This window comes from Nicotiana tomentosiformis, chromosome 11, assembly GCF_000390325.3.
Source record: "Nicotiana tomentosiformis chromosome 11, ASM39032v3, whole genome shotgun sequence".
Classification (NCBI taxonomy): Eukaryota; Viridiplantae; Streptophyta; class Magnoliopsida; order Solanales; family Solanaceae; genus Nicotiana; species Nicotiana tomentosiformis.
Window position 1 is genome coordinate 122,076,216 of NC_090822.1, and position 19,321 is coordinate 122,095,536.

General features: G+C 41.3%; 1 protein-coding gene across 2 annotated transcripts; it reads left to right on the plus strand.

The window, feature by feature from the left end:
- Positions 1-787: 787 nt before the first annotated feature.
- Positions 788-10,137, plus strand: LOC104104238 (OVARIAN TUMOR DOMAIN-containing deubiquitinating enzyme 5-like). 2 transcript variants are annotated; one of them, XM_009612260.4, is made up of 4 exons: positions 788-960; positions 3,390-3,503; positions 4,198-5,080; positions 9,835-10,137. In XM_009612260.4, exons 2-3 carry the CDS (start codon positions 3,400-3,402, stop codon positions 5,075-5,077), a joined length of 984 nt encoding a protein of 327 aa, XP_009610555.1. In that variant the 5' UTR covers positions 788-960; positions 3,390-3,399; the 3' UTR covers positions 5,078-5,080; positions 9,835-10,137. The 2 variants fall into 2 exon arrangements, with proteins under 2 accessions (XP_009610555.1, XP_009610554.1); XM_009612259.4 differs by lacking the exon at positions 9,835-10,137 and having other exon boundaries at positions 4,198-5,395.
- Positions 10,138-19,321: the final 9,184 nt, after the last annotated feature.

Consider the following 19,321-nt stretch of genomic DNA (forward strand, 5'->3'; position numbering starts at 1 on the left):
TAATATGGCTGATTTGTTCGCCAAATCTCTACCGACGTCAACCTTCAAGAAACTAGTGTACAAGATTGGGATACGAAGGTTCAAGGGTGTGAATTGATGCTCTCATCAGGGGGAGTTAATACGCGTTATACTCTTTTTTCCTTACAAGGATTTGTCCCACTGGGTTTTTCTTGCAAGGTTTTTAATGAGGCAATCAAAAGGCGTATTTCTAAATATGTGTACTCTTTTTCCTTCACTAAGATTTTTTTGCCATAGAGTTTTTTCCTAATAAGGTCTTAACGAGGCACATTATCTATGGACATCCAAGGGGGAGTGTTATAAGAAAAATCAAATTATGGTGGATGTCTACTCTTCCTCCATGATCTTCTCAAATGTTAATGACATATTCAATGACATATTTCTATGCTTAATGACATATTCAATGACATATTTTTCTTCACTTTTCATGCCTATATAAAGGCCTTGTAATAGATAGGAAAATATACACAATTGAAGAAGAAAATCTCTTCTTTCTCTCTATCTCCATTTCTTGTTCATGTTTTACTAAATTGCTTTTATTTCATAACAACATATCTTGTTCATGTTTTACTAAATTGCTTTTATTTTATAACAATGTAAACATTGTTGAAATATAATTCTTTTTTACTTAAGAGAATTATTTATTTTCCGGTAAAAAAATTTTTCCTACCAAATACAACTACTAAGAAGGCAAATGAAAATAAAAATAAAAATAAAGAAGGCAAATATTTTGGGAGGATAGATATTTCATCAAATCTAAGCCCTAATTGCTATTTTGGGGAAGAAAGTAACTTCAGAAGACCTATTATGGGTATTACCTCGCATGTTCCGTGGCCACTCTCAAACAAAATAGTGTACTAACATTCACAAAAGCCACTGTTCTCAGCGTATCTCTCATCGCTCAAAGGCAAAGAAGTATTGCTGCAAAATTTTCATTTTTTGGTGAGTGTTTTCTTTTCTTTCACTTTCAGAAAAATTATAGGCGATTTTCTCATAGAATAACTTTGGTATTTACATCTTTGCTTCTTCATCTTGTACTGTTGTCTAGTTAATTTTTGCTTCTTTTTTGGCAATTGGGTTTTGAGTATTTTCTGTAAACTTTTATGGGTATATACACTTTTGCTATTTCTTTGCTTTTTCATGCTCAAAAATGTTTTTTTTAAAAACTTGGGGTCTTTATTGTGAGTTATTGAGCCTAAAGTTTTGATTTTTTCTAATTTTCTAATTTTTCTAATGAAACCAATTTCATTGTTAGTTACTTTAGTTTCATTCTGGATATTGTGGAAAGTAAGGTATCATCTGTGAAATGGGTCAGTAAGGATTCATATAGCTGAGTAAATATTATTTTATTGAATTGAGTGAAACAAATCTATGTTGCACGGACTCTCCAAAATGCTGCCGCACCTGTGTCGGATCCTCCTAATATACACTACATTTGAAGGATCCGACAAGCACATTTTCGGAGAGTCCGAGCAACATAGAAACAAATGAAACATTGTGATGTGATGAGAGAAGGTATCTCCTATCTAGGAGTGATAAGTGGAAGCTATCATTTTGGTTCTTTTTTCTTTGCCTCACTTCAGATTCTGGTTGTATTTACTTAGTATATTTGTTATTCATTTATATCAAGTCTCTTTTAAGGTAAAATGGCATCCTTAGCTTGTCTATGGAAAGTAACCACTAGCGACTAATAGAGTATGGTCAGCTTCAAGCATTTGAAATAGCCATTTTTTCATCATTTTCAAGCCTCTTTTTAGGGTAAATCCATCCTAAAGCTAGTTTATTTAATGAAATTTCGCCAGTTTGGTCCCGAATTAGTAAATACCACTTTTGAACTACCAAAACTGTCATAGTGCGTTATTAAGTCGGGGGATGCCCTATAGATGGAATTGGTATTTTGGGGGCTGGGGCAGAAAACTTACATAAACTAGAAAGCAAATGATGAATGAGGAAAGGGACAAATATGAAGGACAAAAAACTGAGATTTGATAGAAAAATGAGTAGGAATCCATTTTCAAGGAATTAAGACGTTAGGGGTGACAGAGCAGGTGGCATGTAGTTTATGGCGGAATAGATGGTTTGGTTGGTTACCACAGTGTTATTAAGTCATTGAAATTAGTTCGAAATGAGTATTTATTGCTTCATGAATGAAGTCATGAGCTTCAAAGAAGAGTACACTTCAAACTATGACGTACAATTCTAACAAGAAGCGGTCGGTTCTTCGAATCTCAACGTTGAGAAGTTGGATTATATCTGCGCTATAGATACTGGATTTAGTTATTTAATTACATCTTGATTATTATAGTACTAAATCCATATATGTTTGATACTTTTAGCTTTTTCATTAATTATGCGCTTCACTTTAAAGAAGCGTGCTTTTAATTTCTCGTTTATTCGCTTCAAACCCCATATACCTTGTGGCTTTTCTGCACTTTTAAATTATAAAAACACTAGGTCATCAGTGGATTCAAGATGATCAACGTGAGAATACTAGATTTTATGGGGTAAAGATTAAAGAAGAGTTAATTCTGAAGGAGGATATGTTTTTAACACAAGCTTTATCATGCCACTTCATACATTTGGATAAGGATTTTGAATGGGAAGTTTATAGCTATGGGAGATGTGAACATTCACTCACCCTAGGAAGAGTGGTATGTAGTAAGCAGAGAGTGTAACTACCGTGGATAATTGCAAGGAATTTCAACGTTGTGAAATTTGCCCATCTGTTAAGATTGTGTTGGAAAGAAGGAAGAAATTTTGGAATATGCTAATAACTGTTGGAAACTTATTTTCATTTATCTATTGCACCTCACCTTTGCTCAACTGTTTGAAACGTTAGTTTTTTGGTGTACTTGGTGGCAACTTGTCACAAAACTCGAAGTGTTTAGTACATGGATTTTGATCTTCGTGAGAAGATGAACAGCACTGAAAATTGAAGAATGGAAGTCTTTTTGTTATATAATTGTGCTCGAAGAGATAGTCAAACACTTAATTTTTGGCTAGCTGAAGTGTTATTACCGATCATTCCATCACCCATTTCTGGTAAATAGTAATTTTGCTGCTTCATACCCTGTATATACCCTGATGTTTCAAAATAAAAGAGAACTTGATTTATTGGATACATATCCAGGTCTAGATATTCCCTGATATCTCGATTTTCTGGTTAATTCAGCAATACCTTCAAATAGTAGTGGACAGGTTGATGGACTAATGTTATTATAGTAATAATACTACTACTGATAATAATATTAATAATTTTTTTTTGTTGTTGTTGTTGTTGTTGTTCGTGTTGTCCTTTCCTTCATTATTATTGATTACTAAGATCTTGCCGTCTATATTGGGATGCTTATTTGTTGTCCATATTGTTTCAGGGTTTTTGAAATGGAGGATACACCTAAAGTAGAAGACCTATTGCCTGAGGGGCCCGCAGAAAGTGCGTCTGAGAAGATACCAGAAACCCTTGAGGAGATGCTTTCTAGGCATAGGTACTTCATAAAGCTCTTTTGGGACTTGTTGCCTTGGTTTTTGCTCTCCTCTCTTTGTATTATTGATATTCTCTGTATAACTTTCGACATGATTATTACATTGTTCTGCTTGTAAGACCAGTCATACTCTGCTCGCATCCCATCGTATTTATCCGAAAATGTTTTCAACTTTGTCAGCAATTGCTCGTATTGCTCAAATATGAGCTTATGGGAGGATTACTAACCTTTTAAAATGCTGATCTGCAGAGAAAGAACTGAGAAGTTTTTCTAATTGCAGAAATGAAAATTACAAGCTCTCCTCCCTTCATTCTTATTTAGTTGTCATGTTTACTAACAATAGTTTATCCAAAATACTTCTCATTTTAGACAACCAAGAAAGATTTAATTAATTTTTTCACCTTCACCCTTTAATAAATGTGGTGAGAGATTAATATAGTGAAAGCAAGAACAGTAATATTAAGATCTAAGAATTAATAAGGGCCATTTAGTCAAATTATCCTTTTAATTAATGTTTTCAGGGGGCATGCAAAAGCCAAACATGACAACTTGACAAGTAAAAGAGATAGGAGGGTAATTCAGTTATTGAATGTATGAGCGTTGATTGTGAAGCACTTGCTTAATTTATCACTTCAAAGTAATTATTTGGGAGCTTAAGTTTTTGTTGACACATATCACATCATATCGTTGTATGCAGGAAAGAAATCTCTCAGCTACAGGACAAAGAAATTGCGATGAAAAAGGCAGCGGCTAAAGGCAGCAAAGCTGAACAGAAAGCTAAGAAGAAACAAGTGGATGAAGAAGTAGCTAAACTTTCCGCGAATCTCAAAGAAAGGCATGCTGGGGAGCTTTCTTCTTTGGGCTACAGTGGTGGTAGTAATAATGGGAAGGAAAAAGGGAATCTTGACACGTTGGTGAAGGCTATTGCTGGGGTTTCCGTCGGTGGAACTGACCATTCAAAACCCAGCAAGAGTGTCAAGAGGCGTGAGAAAAGAGCTCAACAAGAAGCAGCCCGAGAGCAGAGAATACAAGAAGAGCAGAGCAATATCGTAAGTGATCGAGTTATTGAGAATGAAAAGTTAGAAAGTAAACTTGAGCCCCTTGGATTGACAGTTAACGAAATAAAGCCTGATGGACACTGTCTCTACCGAGCTGTTGAGAATCAGTTAGCCGTCCACTCTGGTGGTTCATCTCCTTATACATATCTTGAACTGCGACTGATGGTTGCAGCTTACATGAGGAAACATGCAACCGATTTTCTCCCTTTTTTCCTCTCTGAGAACGCGGAAGGAGGAGGAGAATCAGATGATTCTCTTGTGGAAAGATTCGAGAACTACTGTAGAGAAGTGGAGTCAACCGCTGCATGGGGAGGACAACTTGAGCTTGGTGCTCTAACTCACATCTTAAAGAAACATATAATGATATTCTCTGGTTCATTTCCTGATGTGGAGATGGGAAAGGACTACAAATCTGACAACAGCTCTGGCTCTTCGACTTCCAGTATAATGCTATCGTACCACATGCATGCTTTTGGGCTTGGAGAGCACTATAACTCCGTTGTTCCCAGTTCAGCCTAACAGGTTTGATTTCTATTATGTGCAACAAAGTGTTTACATCGACATGATAATAGCTCAACTGATGTCATGGTTTACAACAAACCTATCTACAGTTGATATACTTTTTTCTCAAAGCCCTCCGTTTTGGTTCAAGACTGATGGTGGCTGTTTATGCTAAGCGACAGTTTCTTTTATGTCATTTTGAGTCGAATGCGTTTTGTCATTCACAATGCTATTGGAGGACTAAAATCCTAACTTATGGGTTTGGTTTTCTGTTTTGTGATTTTACTCATACTTCCTTTTGTATTCCAAATTTAGAGCTTCTTTGGTTTGTTGTCAGTACGCGCATGCATTGTAATTTTTTCTTGTTTTTCTTTCTTTTTGGTGGGCTGTTATCATGCTACTCGAGTCATCCTCAAAATCAACCTCTTCAATTCGTAACCGATCCACAAGTATGCCTCAGTCCAAAACTAATTTGACACATGACCAGGTTGCAGCCGCACTTGCTAGACTGCTATTCTCATATCTCATCCTACATATACATGATGTGATAGAATACCAGGAAATATCTACGGGTTCTTTAAAATTTGTGGAGTTGTGGTATTTGTATTTTCTCACATCGTAGACCAGAGAGTCCATCTGAAGCAACCTCTCTATCTCACACAATGTAGGGTTAAGGTTTGCTTACGCTCTACCTTCCTCAGACCTCACATGTGGGACCACACTAGGTATGTTGTTCGCATCTTAGACCGCTTTAAAAAAAGAGAGAAGTTTGCCAATATGATCAGAATATCGCTTATTGTTAGGGGTTATTTGGTTGGGAAACAAGTTATTACATGATTAATTATCTCGGGATTAGTTATCTCGTCCTCCCATGGTGATAAAAAGACACTACATTCCTGGAATTAGTTATACCGTGATTTTATCTCAACCTAAAGCGGGATAAATTTATCTCAAATTTAATTCAGAGATTAATTATTCCTCCTTATAGATCAACTTGTACCTTTTAAATCATGAACTGGGTGACACTTCAATCCAGTAATAAAAAATGGGTGGCTGCTATCTTAATAATTCGAATACACATTAATCGAAACTCTACATTAGATTAAAAACTTATTAGTTTGGCTTCTTTTTTTCCCATTAAACACTTACAAATAACATAATTCAAGTGTAGTAATCTTCTTTCTCATTTGTATATATACTCTAAAGTCTTAAAGATGGAGAGAGTTAAATATATTTACATAATATTGTGGGAGAGAATGTGGTTTGCACCCTTATGTCAATATTGAACTTTCTCGCTCTAAAGTTAAATTGAAAAGGAGGAAGCATAAGTAATAAGAGCGTTAAAAACATGCATTTTACGGACAATTGTAATTAAGGACGATCCCTCGTGTTAAATTAAACATATATTGCATGTTTTAATTTTACATGAGCATTAATTAAGAGCTACTTTCTTCTTAATTTGTTGTCATGATATCATAGAACGAGAAGCCATGTAAAATACATATTATATTGGTATAATAATAGTAAATGTAACAAAATATTATTGTCATATGTTTATATTAAATGATCGCATGAGAAAGTGACACGTGGAGTCGAACACAGAAGATAGTTGAATCCGAGGGCAACGATCTCATCTGTTACCAGAGAGAATGATACTTATAAAGATGAAGTAAATGCCTGCCACCCGGTAGCATTTAATGAGGAATATTCTACAGTATTAAGTATACATATCGTTACAAGGGATATAGCATTCACTGCATGTCGTTACACATTCTTTAATGACCCTCATAATTGACATTAAAGAGAAGCTTGACCCTGTTCCCTAGGTGCAACTGTGGTATGTTGATTTGCCATTTCCCCCTCGTTATAGTTGATACATTAGCATCATGTTTGATTAAAGAAGCTATTGTTTGAATTCATTAAAAGGAAGGCATTTGGTTTTTCTCCTCCTCTCTCAATGTCTCCCTCTTTTGTGTGTTTTTGTATGGTTGTCCGTTCTTTTTTTGTATTTGGGGAGACAGGGGTTTAGTAAGTGAGGGAGGTGAACGGGGACAAAGAGTGGGGGACATGTGTGGGGGACAAGGAGTGGGAGACATGAGTGGGAAAGTGGAGCGAGGTAAGTGGGAAGTTAGGTATTGGGAAGAGTGGAAAAAAATTCAAGCACAATCAAAAATTAGGTGCTCACAACAACTATAAATAGTGAGCTCTATTTTCATTAGAAAGGAGGATGAATTTTTTGGCAAATACACGCTACACTCTATTCAAAGCTCAATATAATTTTTATCTTCTTGTTTATTAATACCGTTGCTATTGTCCCCGGAAGCCCTGCTCCCCGAATTACCATTTCTGCTATTTTATCTCCATCTCAAGGCCAAGTATTATATTTTTGTCTAATTCATTTGTTATTTCAGGATCAAATTAATTCTTTTGTTGTAACGACCCGACCGATCGTTTTGAGAGTAATAGCCCCGATCCCCTATTTACTGCTTTCCCCGTATCTGTTTCAACTTATGTGACTTGCCAGGAGGTTTTGTTTTGGTTTTTGGGGTGTTTTGGGACATTTAGTCCCTAAACGGAAGCTTAAGCCTTAGGATTTTGACCGTACTCGGAACTGTGTGAAGACGACTCCGGAATGGAGTTCCATCGGTTCCGTTAGCTCCGTTGGGTGATTTTGGACTTAGGGGCGTGTCCGGATTGTGTTTTGGAGATGTGCAACTCATTTAGGCTTGAAATGACGAAAGTCGAATTTTTGGAGATTTTGACCGGTAGTGAACTCTTTGATATCGGGGTCGGATTCTAATTCCGCAAGTTGGAGTAGGTCCGTAATGTCGAATATAACTTGTGTGCAAAATTTGAGGTCAATCGGACGCGATTTGATAGGTTTAGGCAACGTTTGTGGAAGTTCGAAACTTTGAAGTTTATTAAGTTTGAATTTGAGGGTGATTCGTGTTTTAGCGTTGTTTGATGTGATTTGAGGGATCTACTAAGTCCGTATGGTGATTTAGAACTAGTGGGTATGCTTGATTGAGGTCACGGGGGCCTCGGGTTGATTTCGGATGGTTAACAGATCAAATTTGGTTTTGGAAGAATAGCTGAAGCTGTTGCACCTGGTGTAATCGCACTTGCGCAACATTGACCGCAGGTGCGAGCCCGCAGAAGCGAGCCAATGGACGCAGGTGCGGTTTGGAAGGAAGAGGCCAGAGGTCGCCGTTGCGGAGGTATAACCGCATCTGTGCATCCGCAGATGCGGAAGATGGAGCGCAGAAGCGGAAGGGGCCAGGGCGTGAGGGATCGCAGAAGCGAAAGAATTTCTGCAGGAGGGGGCGTAGCAGGTGCAACTATGGGCCGCATGTGCGAAATTTCTAGACAGAACACTTAAATGCAAGGGTTCGCGATTTTTGCTCATTTTTAACATTTTGAGCTCGGGTTTGGCGATTTCTTGAGAGCAATTTTTAGGGATTTCTTGAGGTAAGTCCCTTGTGCTTATTTTTTATCAATAATCTTGCTTCCCCATTTATTTTTCCACCTAGTTAGTGTGTATTGAAGGTGAAATATGGGAGTTGAGACTAGAGATTTGGAGAGTTTGATTTGAGGATTTGAAGGACCATTTGGTGTCGGATTTTAGTAAATTTGATATGGTTAGACTCGTGAGTGAATGAGTGTTCATATTTTATGACTTTTACCCGATTCCGAGACGTGGGCTCGAGTCGACTTTTTAGGGCGAATTTCGAAATTTTTGTTAAAGTATTGATTTCATTAATTAGATGAGCATATTATAGTTGTATATATAATATGCAATTGTGTTTGGCTAGATTTGGGCCATTCAGAGTCGGATAATCGAGGAAAGGGCATTCTTACGGATTGATTGAGTTTGGTTCGAGGTAAGTGACTTGCCTAACCTTGTGTGGGGGAAACCCCCTTAGGATTTGGTATTGTTATGATATGTGAGCGCCGTGTACGCGAGGTGACGAGTGCGTACACGGGCTATTTGTGGAAAAACCTTATTTTAATTAAGTAATAGCATGTTTTTCATCTTATCTGAGTATACTAGCATGTGTAGTTATCCTGTTAGCCTAGAATAACATGTCTACATGTCCTAATTGCCTATTTGAACTCTTTGCAGCATGTTTAGTAAGACCTGTTACTTTCTTGACTTGTACTTGGCCTAAATTGTAGGTTTTCTTGTTGTAACTGTTATATTCATTTGCTTGAGTTGCGTATTTATTTTGGGACTACGGGACGGTATCCCGGGAGATTCCCCTGTACTGCATATTTACTTTGGGACTACGAGGCGTTTACTCGGGAGATCCCCATGCATTGCATATTTACTTTGAGACTACGAGGCGGTTCCTCGGGAGTTCTCCCTGCACATTTACTTTTGAGACTATGAGGCGGTTCCTCGGGAGTTCTCCCTACACATTTACTTTTGAGACTACGAGGCGGTTCCTCGGGAGTTCGCCCTGCATATTTACTTTTGAGACTACGAGGCGGTACCTCGGGAGTTCTCCCTGTATATTTACTTTTGGGACTATGAGACGGTATCTCGGGAGCGCCCCTGTTGTTATATCATTGTGCGGTGTTGTTATTGCTTTGTGAATACTTGTTGTTGTCTTCTCCGTTTTTACTTCATGTTTATCATAACATCTGTCTTATTATTATATACCAGTAGAGCCCAGACCTGACCTCGTCACTACTTTACCGAGGTTAGGCTTGACACTTACTGGGTACCGTTGTGGTGTACTCATACTACTCTTCTGCACATGTTTTGTGTGCAGATCCAGGTACTTCTTATCAGCCCCGCTACTAGCTGAGAGTGCTTGTTGCTGTACAGAGACTTCAAGGTATATCTACCGCGTCCACAGACCTCGGAGTCCCCCTCTATTCCCCCCTATGTCATTTACCTTCTTTACTTCTTTTATTAGACTCTGGTGTATAGAGATACTAGTTTCCTCCTGTAGCTTGTGACTTATGATGTTCCGGGTTTTGGGAATACTATGTATTATTAGAGTGTTGGTTATTGTAAATGCCAACCAGCATTGTTATCAGTTATTTAGTTATCTGTTACAGTTAGATGTTAAGTTTTGTTTCCCTTTTTGTTATTTTCGCATTTTTATTAGGCTTACCTAGTTGTAGAGATTAGGTGTCGTCACGACATCTTACAGAGGGAGAATTGGATCGTGGCAAGTTGGTATCAGAGCTCTAAGTTCATAGATGTCGTGAGTCATAAGCAAGTTTAGTAGAGTCTCGCAGATTGGTATAGAGACGTCTGTATTTATCTTCGGGAGGCTATATAACTGTTAGGAAAAATTACACTTCGTTGATTCCTTGTCGTGCGAAATTGTTGACTTCGAAATTCTAAACTTTTGTATTCTATTCTCTCACATATGGTGAGGACACATACAAACGGATTTGATGACTAGACACCCACGCCCCCTGCTAGAGCCGCGAGAGGCCGGGGTCGAGGTAGAGGCCGAGGACGTCCACACGATGCAACCAGAGCACCCGCACGAGCTGCTACAGAGGAGCCCCTATTAGCTCCGGCTGGAGGGCAGACACCTGAGATACCTGTTGCCGCACCAGCCCTCCAGGAGACTCTAGCCCAGTTTCTGAGCATGTTCGGCACCTTAGCTCAGGATGGATTGATTCTACTTACTCCTGCCACATCTCAGGCCGGGGGAAGAGCACAGACTCCCGTCGCCGGTACTCCAGAGCAACGGGTTCAGGTCGACCAGGTTCCAGATATTATACCGATGCAGCTGGTAGCTCCGGTTCAGCACGAGACTAGGACAACCGCTTCTGAGGTGGAGCAACTCAGACTTGAGAGGTACAAGAAGTACCACCCACCTACCTTTAGAGGATTGGCTACAGATGATGCTCAAGGTTTTCTGGAGGAGTGTCATCGTATTCTCCGTACTATGGGCGTAGCGGAGACAAGTGGGGTTTCTTTTACCACCTTCCAGCTTAGAGGAGCAGCCTATCAGTAGTGGTGTGCTTATGAGTTGGAAAGTCCGGCTAAGGTAGCTTCACTTACATGGACTTAGTTCTCGGATATGTTTTTGAGAGAGTATGTCCCTCAGAGCCTCATGGACTCATGACGCGCGGGGTTTGAGCAATTACGCCAGATATTATGCTCTTCCTGTTCGTACAGAGGCAGTTGCTTCTGACTCTGTCATTACATATATTATTCCGGTTTGTCATAGAGACGCGTCAGTCTTATTTGATCCAGGCTTTACATATTCCTATGTGTCCTCTTATTTTGCCCCGTATTTGGGCGTATGTCGGGATTCCTTGAGTTCCCTTGTTTATGTGTCTATTCCTGTGGGAGATTCTCTTGTTGTGGACCGCGTGTATTGGTCGTGTTTGATTGCTCTTAGTGGTTTTCAGACCAGAGCCGATTTGTTATTGCTCAGCATGGTAGACTTTGATATTATTTTGGGCATGGACTGGTTGTCGCCCCATTATGCTATTCTTGATTGTCATGCCAAAACCGTGACGCTGTCTATGCCAGGATTAACGCGATTAGAGTGGAGAGATACCTTAGAGTATACTCCCAGCAGAGTTATTTCATTTCTTAAAGCTCAACGAATGGTTAAGAAGGGGTGTGAAGCGTATCTAGCTTATGTGAGAGATGTCAGTATTGATACCCATACAGTTGAGTCAGTCCCAGTAGTGAGGGATTTTTCAGATGTATTTCCAGCTGATCTTCCGGGCATACCGTCCGACAGGGATATTGATTTTGGCATTGATTTGTTGCCGGATACTCAACCCATCTCTATTCCTCCATATCGTATGGCTCCTCCTGAATTTAAGGAGCAGTTACAAGAGTTGCTTGATAAGGGCTTCACTCGGCCTAGTGTGTCGCCTTGGGGTGCTCCTGTCTTATTTGTGAAGAAGAAGAAGGATCATTCTATGCGGATGTGTATTGAATACCGCCAGTTGAACAAAGTCACAGTGAAGAACAGGTATCCATTGCCTCGTATTGATGACTTATTTGATCAGTTACAGGGTGCCAGAGTGTTTTCCAAGATTGACTTGCATTCAGGCTATCATCAGTTGAAGATTCGGGAGCCAGATATCCCGAAGACTACTTTCAGGACTCGGTATGGTCACTATGAGTTTCTTGTGATTTCATTTGCGCTGACCAATGCCCCAGCAGCATTTATGCACTTGATGCACATTGTGTTCCAGCCCTATCTTGACTCATTCGTCACTGTGTTTATTGACGACATTCTGGTATATTCCCGGACTCGGGAGGATCATGAGCATCACCTGATGAATGTGCTTCAGACCCTGAGAGAAAAGAAGTTATATGCAAAATTCTCAAAGTGTAAGTTTTAGCTAGACTCAGTGGCATTCTTGGGTCATGTAGTATCGAGTGATGGGATCCAGGTGTATCCGAAGAAGATTGAAGCAGTGCAGAGTTGGCCTAGACCATCCTTAGCTACGGAGATCCGGAGTTTTCTTGGTTTGGCGGGGTATTACTGCCGATTTGTAGAGGGTTTCTCATCTATTGCAATACCTATGACCAGGCTGACCCAGAAGGATGCTCCGTTCAGGTGGACAGAGGAGTGTGAGGAGAACTTTCAAAAGCTCAAGACAACTTTGACTACAACCCTAGTACTGATATTGCCTTCAAGTTCAGGGTCTTATACAGTATATTGTGATGCGTCGCAGATTGGTCTCATTGCGGTGTTGATGCAGGACAGTAGGGTGATTGCCTACGCGTCCAGACAACTGAAGGTACATGAAAAGAACTATCATGTCCACGACCTTGAGTTAGTAGTTATTGTTCATGCCTTGAAGATTTGGCGACACTATTTATACGGTGTTCCTTGTGAGATCTACACCGATCACTGGAGTTTGCAGCATCTGTTCAAGCAGAAGGATCTTAATTTGCGTCAGAGGAGGTGGTTAGAGCTGCTTAAGGATTATGATATCACCATTTTGTATCATCCCGGGAAGGCCAATGTGGTGGCCGATGCTTTGAGTCGTCGGTCAGAGAGTTTGGGGAGTTTGGCATATCTGCTAGGAGCAGAGAGGCCATTGGCATTGGATGTTCAGGCCTTAGCCAGCCAATTTGTGAGATTGGATAGTTCTGAGCCGAGTCGAGTATTGGCTTGTGTGGTCTCTCGGTATTCTCTTTATGATCGTATCAGGGAGCGTCAGTATGATGACCCTCATCTACTTGTCCTTAAGGACACGGTCCAGCACGGTGATGCTAAGAAGGTCACTATTGGGGATAATGGTGCATTGAGGATGCAAGGCAGGTTATGTGTGCCCAATATAGATGGTTTGCGAGAGTTGATTCTTCAGGAGGCTCACAGTTCGCGGTACTCCATTCATCCGGGTGCCGCAAAGATGTATCAGGACTTGAGGCAGCATTACTGGTGGAGGAGGATGAAGAAAGACATAGTGGAGTATGTGGCTCGCTGTCTAAATTGCCATAAGGTTAAGTATGAGCATCAACGGCCAGGTGGATTGCTTCAGAAGATAGAGATTCTGGAGTGGAAATGGGAGCGGATCACTATGGATTTCGTTGTTGTGCTCCCACGGACTCAGCATAAGTTTGACGCAGTTTGGGTGATAGTGGATAGGCTACCCAAGTCAGCTCATTTCATTCCTGTGATGACTACCTGTTCTTCCGAGCAGTTGGCTCGAATTTATATCCACGAGATTGTAAGGCTTCATGGAGTACCGGTATCCATCATCTCTGACTGGGGTACGCAGTTTACATCACTGTTCTGGAGGGCTGTGCAACAGGAGTTGGGTACTCGGGCTGAGCTGAGCACAACATTTTACCCTCAGACGGACGGACAATCCGAGCGCACTATTCAGATACTAGAGGATATGCTCTGCTCTTGCGTGATAGATTTTGGGGGTGCTTGAGATTAGTACTTGCCACTTGCGGAGTTTGCCTACAACAACAGTTATCAGCCAAGCATTCAGATGGCACCGTATGAGGCTCTGTATGGTAGGCGTTGTCGGCCTCCAGTGGGTTGGTTTGAGCCGAGTGAGGCTAGATTATTGGGTACAGAGTTGGTTCAGGATGCCCTGGATAAGGTGAAGGTAATTTAGGATCGACTTTGCACAACCCAGTCCAGACAGAAGAGTTATGCGGATCGGAAGGTTCACGACATTGCATTCATGAGCGGGTCTTGCTCCAAGTTTCGCCTATGAAGGGCGTCATGAGGTTCGGGAAGAAGGGAAAGCTGAGTCCAAGGTCCATTGGTCCATTTGAGGTGTTACGGCGAATTGGGGAGGTTGACTTACCTCTTAGTCTAGCAGGAGTTTATCCGGTGTTCCATGTTTCTATGCTTCGGAAGTATCACGGTGACCCGGCTCATGTGTTGGATTTCGGCTTAGTCTAGTTGAGCAAAGATCTATCTTATATTGAGGAGCCAGTGGCTATTTTGGACAGGCAGGTTCGAAAGCTGAGGTCAAAGAACATTGCTTCCGTGAAGGTTCAGTGGAGGGGTCAGCCGGTCGAGGAGGCGACTTGGGAGACGGAGCATGATATGCGCAGCCGTTATCCTCATCTTTTTACCACTTCAGGTATGTCTTTATGCTCATTCGAGGACGGACGATTGTTTTAAGAGGGGAAGGATGTTACGACCCGGGCGGTCGTTTTGAGAGTAATAACCCCGACCCCCTATTTACTGCTTTTCCCGTATCTGTTTCAGCTTATGTGACTTGTCGGGAGGTTTTGTTTTAGTTTTTAGGGTGTTTTGGGACACTTAGTCCCTAAACAGAAGCTTAAGCCTTAGGATTTTGACCGTAGTCGGAACTGTGTGAAGACGACTCCAGAATGGAGTTCCGTCATTTCCTTTAGCTCCATTGGGTGATTTTGGACTTCGGGGCGCGTCTAGATTGTGTTTTGGAGATCCGTAACTCATTTAGGCTTGAAATAGCAAAAGTCGAATTTTTGGAGATTTTGACCAGTAGTGAACTTTTTGATATCAGGGTCGGATTCCGATTCCGGAAGTTGGACTAGGTCTGTAATATCGAATATGACTTGTGTGCAAAATTTGAGGTCAACTGGACGTGGTTTGATAGGTTTAGGCATTGGTTGTGGAAGTTCGAAACTTTGAAGTTCATTAAGTTTGAATTGGAGGGTGATTCGTGTTTTTAGCGTTGTTTGATGTGATTTGAGGGCTAGACTAAGTCCATATGGTGATTTAGGACTAGTGGGTATGTTTGGTTGAGGTCTCGGGGGCCTCGGGTTGATTTCAGATGGTTATCGAATCAAATTTGGTTTTGGAAGAATAATTGAAGTTGTTGCACCTGGTGTAATCGCACCTGCACAACATTGACCGCAGGTGCGAGCCAATGGACGCATGTGCGGCTTGGAAGGAAGAGGCCAGAGGTCTCAGGTGCAGAGGTATAACCGTATCTGCGCATCCGCAGATGCGGAAGAGGCCAGGGCGTGAGGGATCGCAGAAGCGGAAGCATTTCCGCAAGAGTGGGCGTCGCAGGTGCGACTATTGGAGAGTTTGGAAGTTGAGACTAGGGATTTGGAGAGTTTGATTCAAGGATTTGAAGGATCATTTGGTGTCGGATTTTAGTAAATTTGATATGGTTAGACTCGTGAGTGAATGTGTGTTCATATTTTGTGACTTTTACCCAATTTCGAGATATGGGCCCGGGTCGACTTTTTAGGGTGAAATTCAGAATTTTTGTTAAAGTATTTATTTCATTAATTAGATGAGCCTATTGTAGTTGTATTTATGATATGCAATTGTGTTTGGCTAGATTTGGGCCATTCTGAGTCGGATAATCGAGGAAAGGGCATTCATACGGATTGCTTGAGCTTGGTTCGAGGTAAGTGGCTTGCCTAACCTTGTGTGGGGGGAAATTCCCTTAGGATTTGGAGTTATGATATGTGAGTCCTGTGTACGCGAGGTGACGAATGCGTACACGGGCTATTTGTGGAAAAAATGATTTTTATTGAGTAATAGCCTGTTTTTCATCTTATCTGAGTATACTAGCATGTGTAGTTATCCTGTTAGCCTAGAATAGCATGTCTACGTGTCCTAATTGCCTATTTGAACTCTTTGCAGCATGTTTAGTAAGTCATGTTACTTTCTTGACTTGTAACGACGCATTGGTAATCTTTTTAAATGTATTAGATTTTAAAATCAAACAAGTTCTGGTGGATCCAGGGAATTCGGCCAATATTATACAATGGAGGGTATTTGAGCAAGCCAAGCTCACCAGAAACATCATTCCGGCCACAAGACTCCTCACCGGGTTTAATCTAGCAAGCCTGACAACCCGAGGAGAGATCTTGCTGCCCACGAATGTTGAATGGGTGATGAAGACGACCCTTTTCCATGTGCTGGATGGTGATATGGGCTACAATATTATCCTGGGAAGACTATGGTTTCACGAGATGAAGTTCGTGCCATCGACATATCACCAATTGCTGAAATTCCCAACTCCTAAGAGAATTAAACAAATAAGAGGTGACCAACCGGCGGCAAGGGAGATGAATGCAATTTTGGTCTCCAGTAGCAAAGGGAAAGAGCATGCGACATAGCAATTATAGGAAATGGTGCTTGCTCCCAAGTCAACTGAAGTCAACCAGATGGAAAAGGCATCAGAATCTTATCAGGTGCCAAGGTATTTCCAGGTACCAGAAGAGTCGGATGCAACAAAATTCACAACGGAACAACTTGAGCAAGTCGCATTATTCAAAAAATTCTTGGAGTGGAATTTCACTTGGGGACAGGACTGTATCGCTAACTAAGGTATGGATTTATTGAATTTCTTAAATTTAACGTCGATTGTTTTGCGTGATCGCATGCGGATATGATAGGTATCCCGACGGAAGTGGCCGTACACAAGCTGAGCTTGGATCCCAACACTCCTCCGGTAAGACAGAAAAAAGTCCTATTGTTGAGGCCAGAAACAAATTCATCAAAGAATAAGCAACTCGCCTACTTGATATCGGTTCAATACGATAGGTAAAGTATCCAGACTGGTTAGCTAACGTAGTAGTAGCTCCAAAGAAGAACAATAAATTTCGCATGTGCGTAGACTATAAGGACTTTAATAAGGCGTTCCCAAAGGACTCGTTCCCATTGCCGAACATTGATCAGATGATTGATGCACCGGTCGGGCATGAGTTAATGAGTTTCCTTGATTCTTTCTCCGGGTACAACCAAATTAAAATGAACCCGGAGGATTAGGAAAAAAAACTTCGTTCATAACGAATTTCAGCACATATTGCTATAATGTGATGCCCTTCAGCCTAAAGAACGCCGGAGTCACTTATCAGCGGCTCGTAAACAAAATGTTTGAAAAACAAATAGGAAAAACCATGGAAGTTTATATAGATGATATGCTTGTTAAGTCTTTGAACGCAGGTGATCATCTCAAACATTTACAAGAACTTTTGACATCCTAAGGAAGCATAACATGAAGCTTCACCCCGAGAAGTGTGTGTTCGGGGTCAGCTCCGGCAAGTTCTTGGGATTCCTGGTGTCACAGAGGGGGATTGAGGTTAACCCCGATAAAATCAAAGCCATTGAGGACATCTCAGACCAGTTATCAAGCGTAAAAGAGGTTCAAAGGCTCACGAGGAGATTGGCCGCGTTGAGTAGATTCATTTTCCGGTCTTCAGAGAAATGCCATCATTTCTTCTCGTTACTAAAAAAGAACAACTTCGAATGGACCCCGGCATGTCAGCGGGCTTTGAGGGATCTGAAAAGGTACTTGTCAAGTCCTCCGCTATTATTGAAGCCTGAGGAAGGCGAAAAACTTTTAATCTACCTAGCAGTCTCAGAGGTAGCAGTAAGCGTCGTTTTAGTCCGTGAGGACAAAGGTACGCAATCTCCTATTTATTACGTTCGTAGAATTTGAACGGGAGTAGAAACTCGCTACCCACATTTGGAGAAGTTGGCCTTAGCCCTCGTAGTCGCCGCTCGGAAGCTAAGGCCTTATTTTCAATGTCACATGATAGTTGTGGTGACCACTTTTACCCTGCGGAATATGCTTCATAAACCCGAGCTTTCGGGTAGGCTGGACAAATGGGCCGTCAAAATGAGTGAATTTGACATAGAATATAAACCTAGGACTGCGATTAAGTCACAAGTTTTGGCCAACTTTGTGGCCGATTTTAGTTCGGGATTATTACCTTTGGCTACCAAAGAAGCAGTGATGGCGTCAGAATCGACATTAGGACGTTAGACCCTACTATGGACTGAGCTTCCAACGTAAAAGAGTCCGGGCTCGGCATAGTATTAACCACTCCTTCGGGAGAAACCCTAAGGTAGGCCATAAGAACGGTTTATCTGACTAACAATGCAGCGGAGTATGAAGCTTTGATTGCAGGGCTAGAATTGGCCCGGGGACTAGATTTCGAGGTCATAGAAATCAAATGCGACTCCCAACTGGTGGTAAATCAGGTCTACGGGATCTTCAAAGCCAAAGAGGAACGCATGCAACAATACATATGGAAGGTTTAGGATCTTCTTTCTTGGCTTCGGGAGTGGTCAATTACGCATATCCCAAGGGAAGAAAATGCAGAAGTAGACGCATTAGCTAACCTTGGCTCGCCAACGAAAATGAAGGGATCGAACTCTGGTACGATTGTACAACTTATGCACTTGGTTCTGGACGCAGATAGCTACTATGAGGTAAACACGACTAATTTGGTATGGGACTAGATGAATGAGATCATTGATTACCTCAAGCACGGAAAGTTTCCTGAAGATCCCAAGGCATCCCGGACGCTGCGCGCTGAAGCAACGCAGTATAGTTTCAAAGGAGGCCAATTGTATAGGAAATCTTTCCAAGTCCCATTGGCCCTATGTGTGGGAACCCCCTAAGATAATTATGTTATGTGAGAAGTCCACGAAGGGATCTGTGGAAATCATTCTGGCGCGGATTCCTTAGTACTAAAATTGGTAAGGGTGGGATATTATTGGCCCCGAATGGAACAAGATGCCAAAGCTTTTGTTAAAAAATGCGATAAGTGTCAACGCTACGCACCGTTGGTACATCAACCAGCAGAACCATTGCACTCAGTTTTGTCTCCATGGTAGTTTATGAAGTGGGGAATGGATATCGTCGGACCGCTGCGGTTGGCCCGTGGTAAGGTAAGGTTTCTTTTGATTTTAACTGAATATTTTTCTAAGTGGCTTGAAGCAGGTCCTTATCAGAAGATCGGTGAACATGAAGTGGTGGATTTCTTATGGGAGAACATAATTTGCAGATTTGGGATACCAAAAGAGATAGTCTGCGACAACGTGCCACAATTTA

Coding starts and splice junctions, on each gene's coding strand:
- LOC104104238 (XM_009612260.4), top strand. CDS start 3,400: ATGGAGGATACACCTAAAGTAGAAGACCTATTGCCTGAGGGGCCCGCA. Junction 3,504..4,197: donor GAGATGCTTTCTAGGCATAG/GTACTTCATAAA, acceptor CGTTGTATGCAG/GAAAGAAATCTCTCAGCTAC.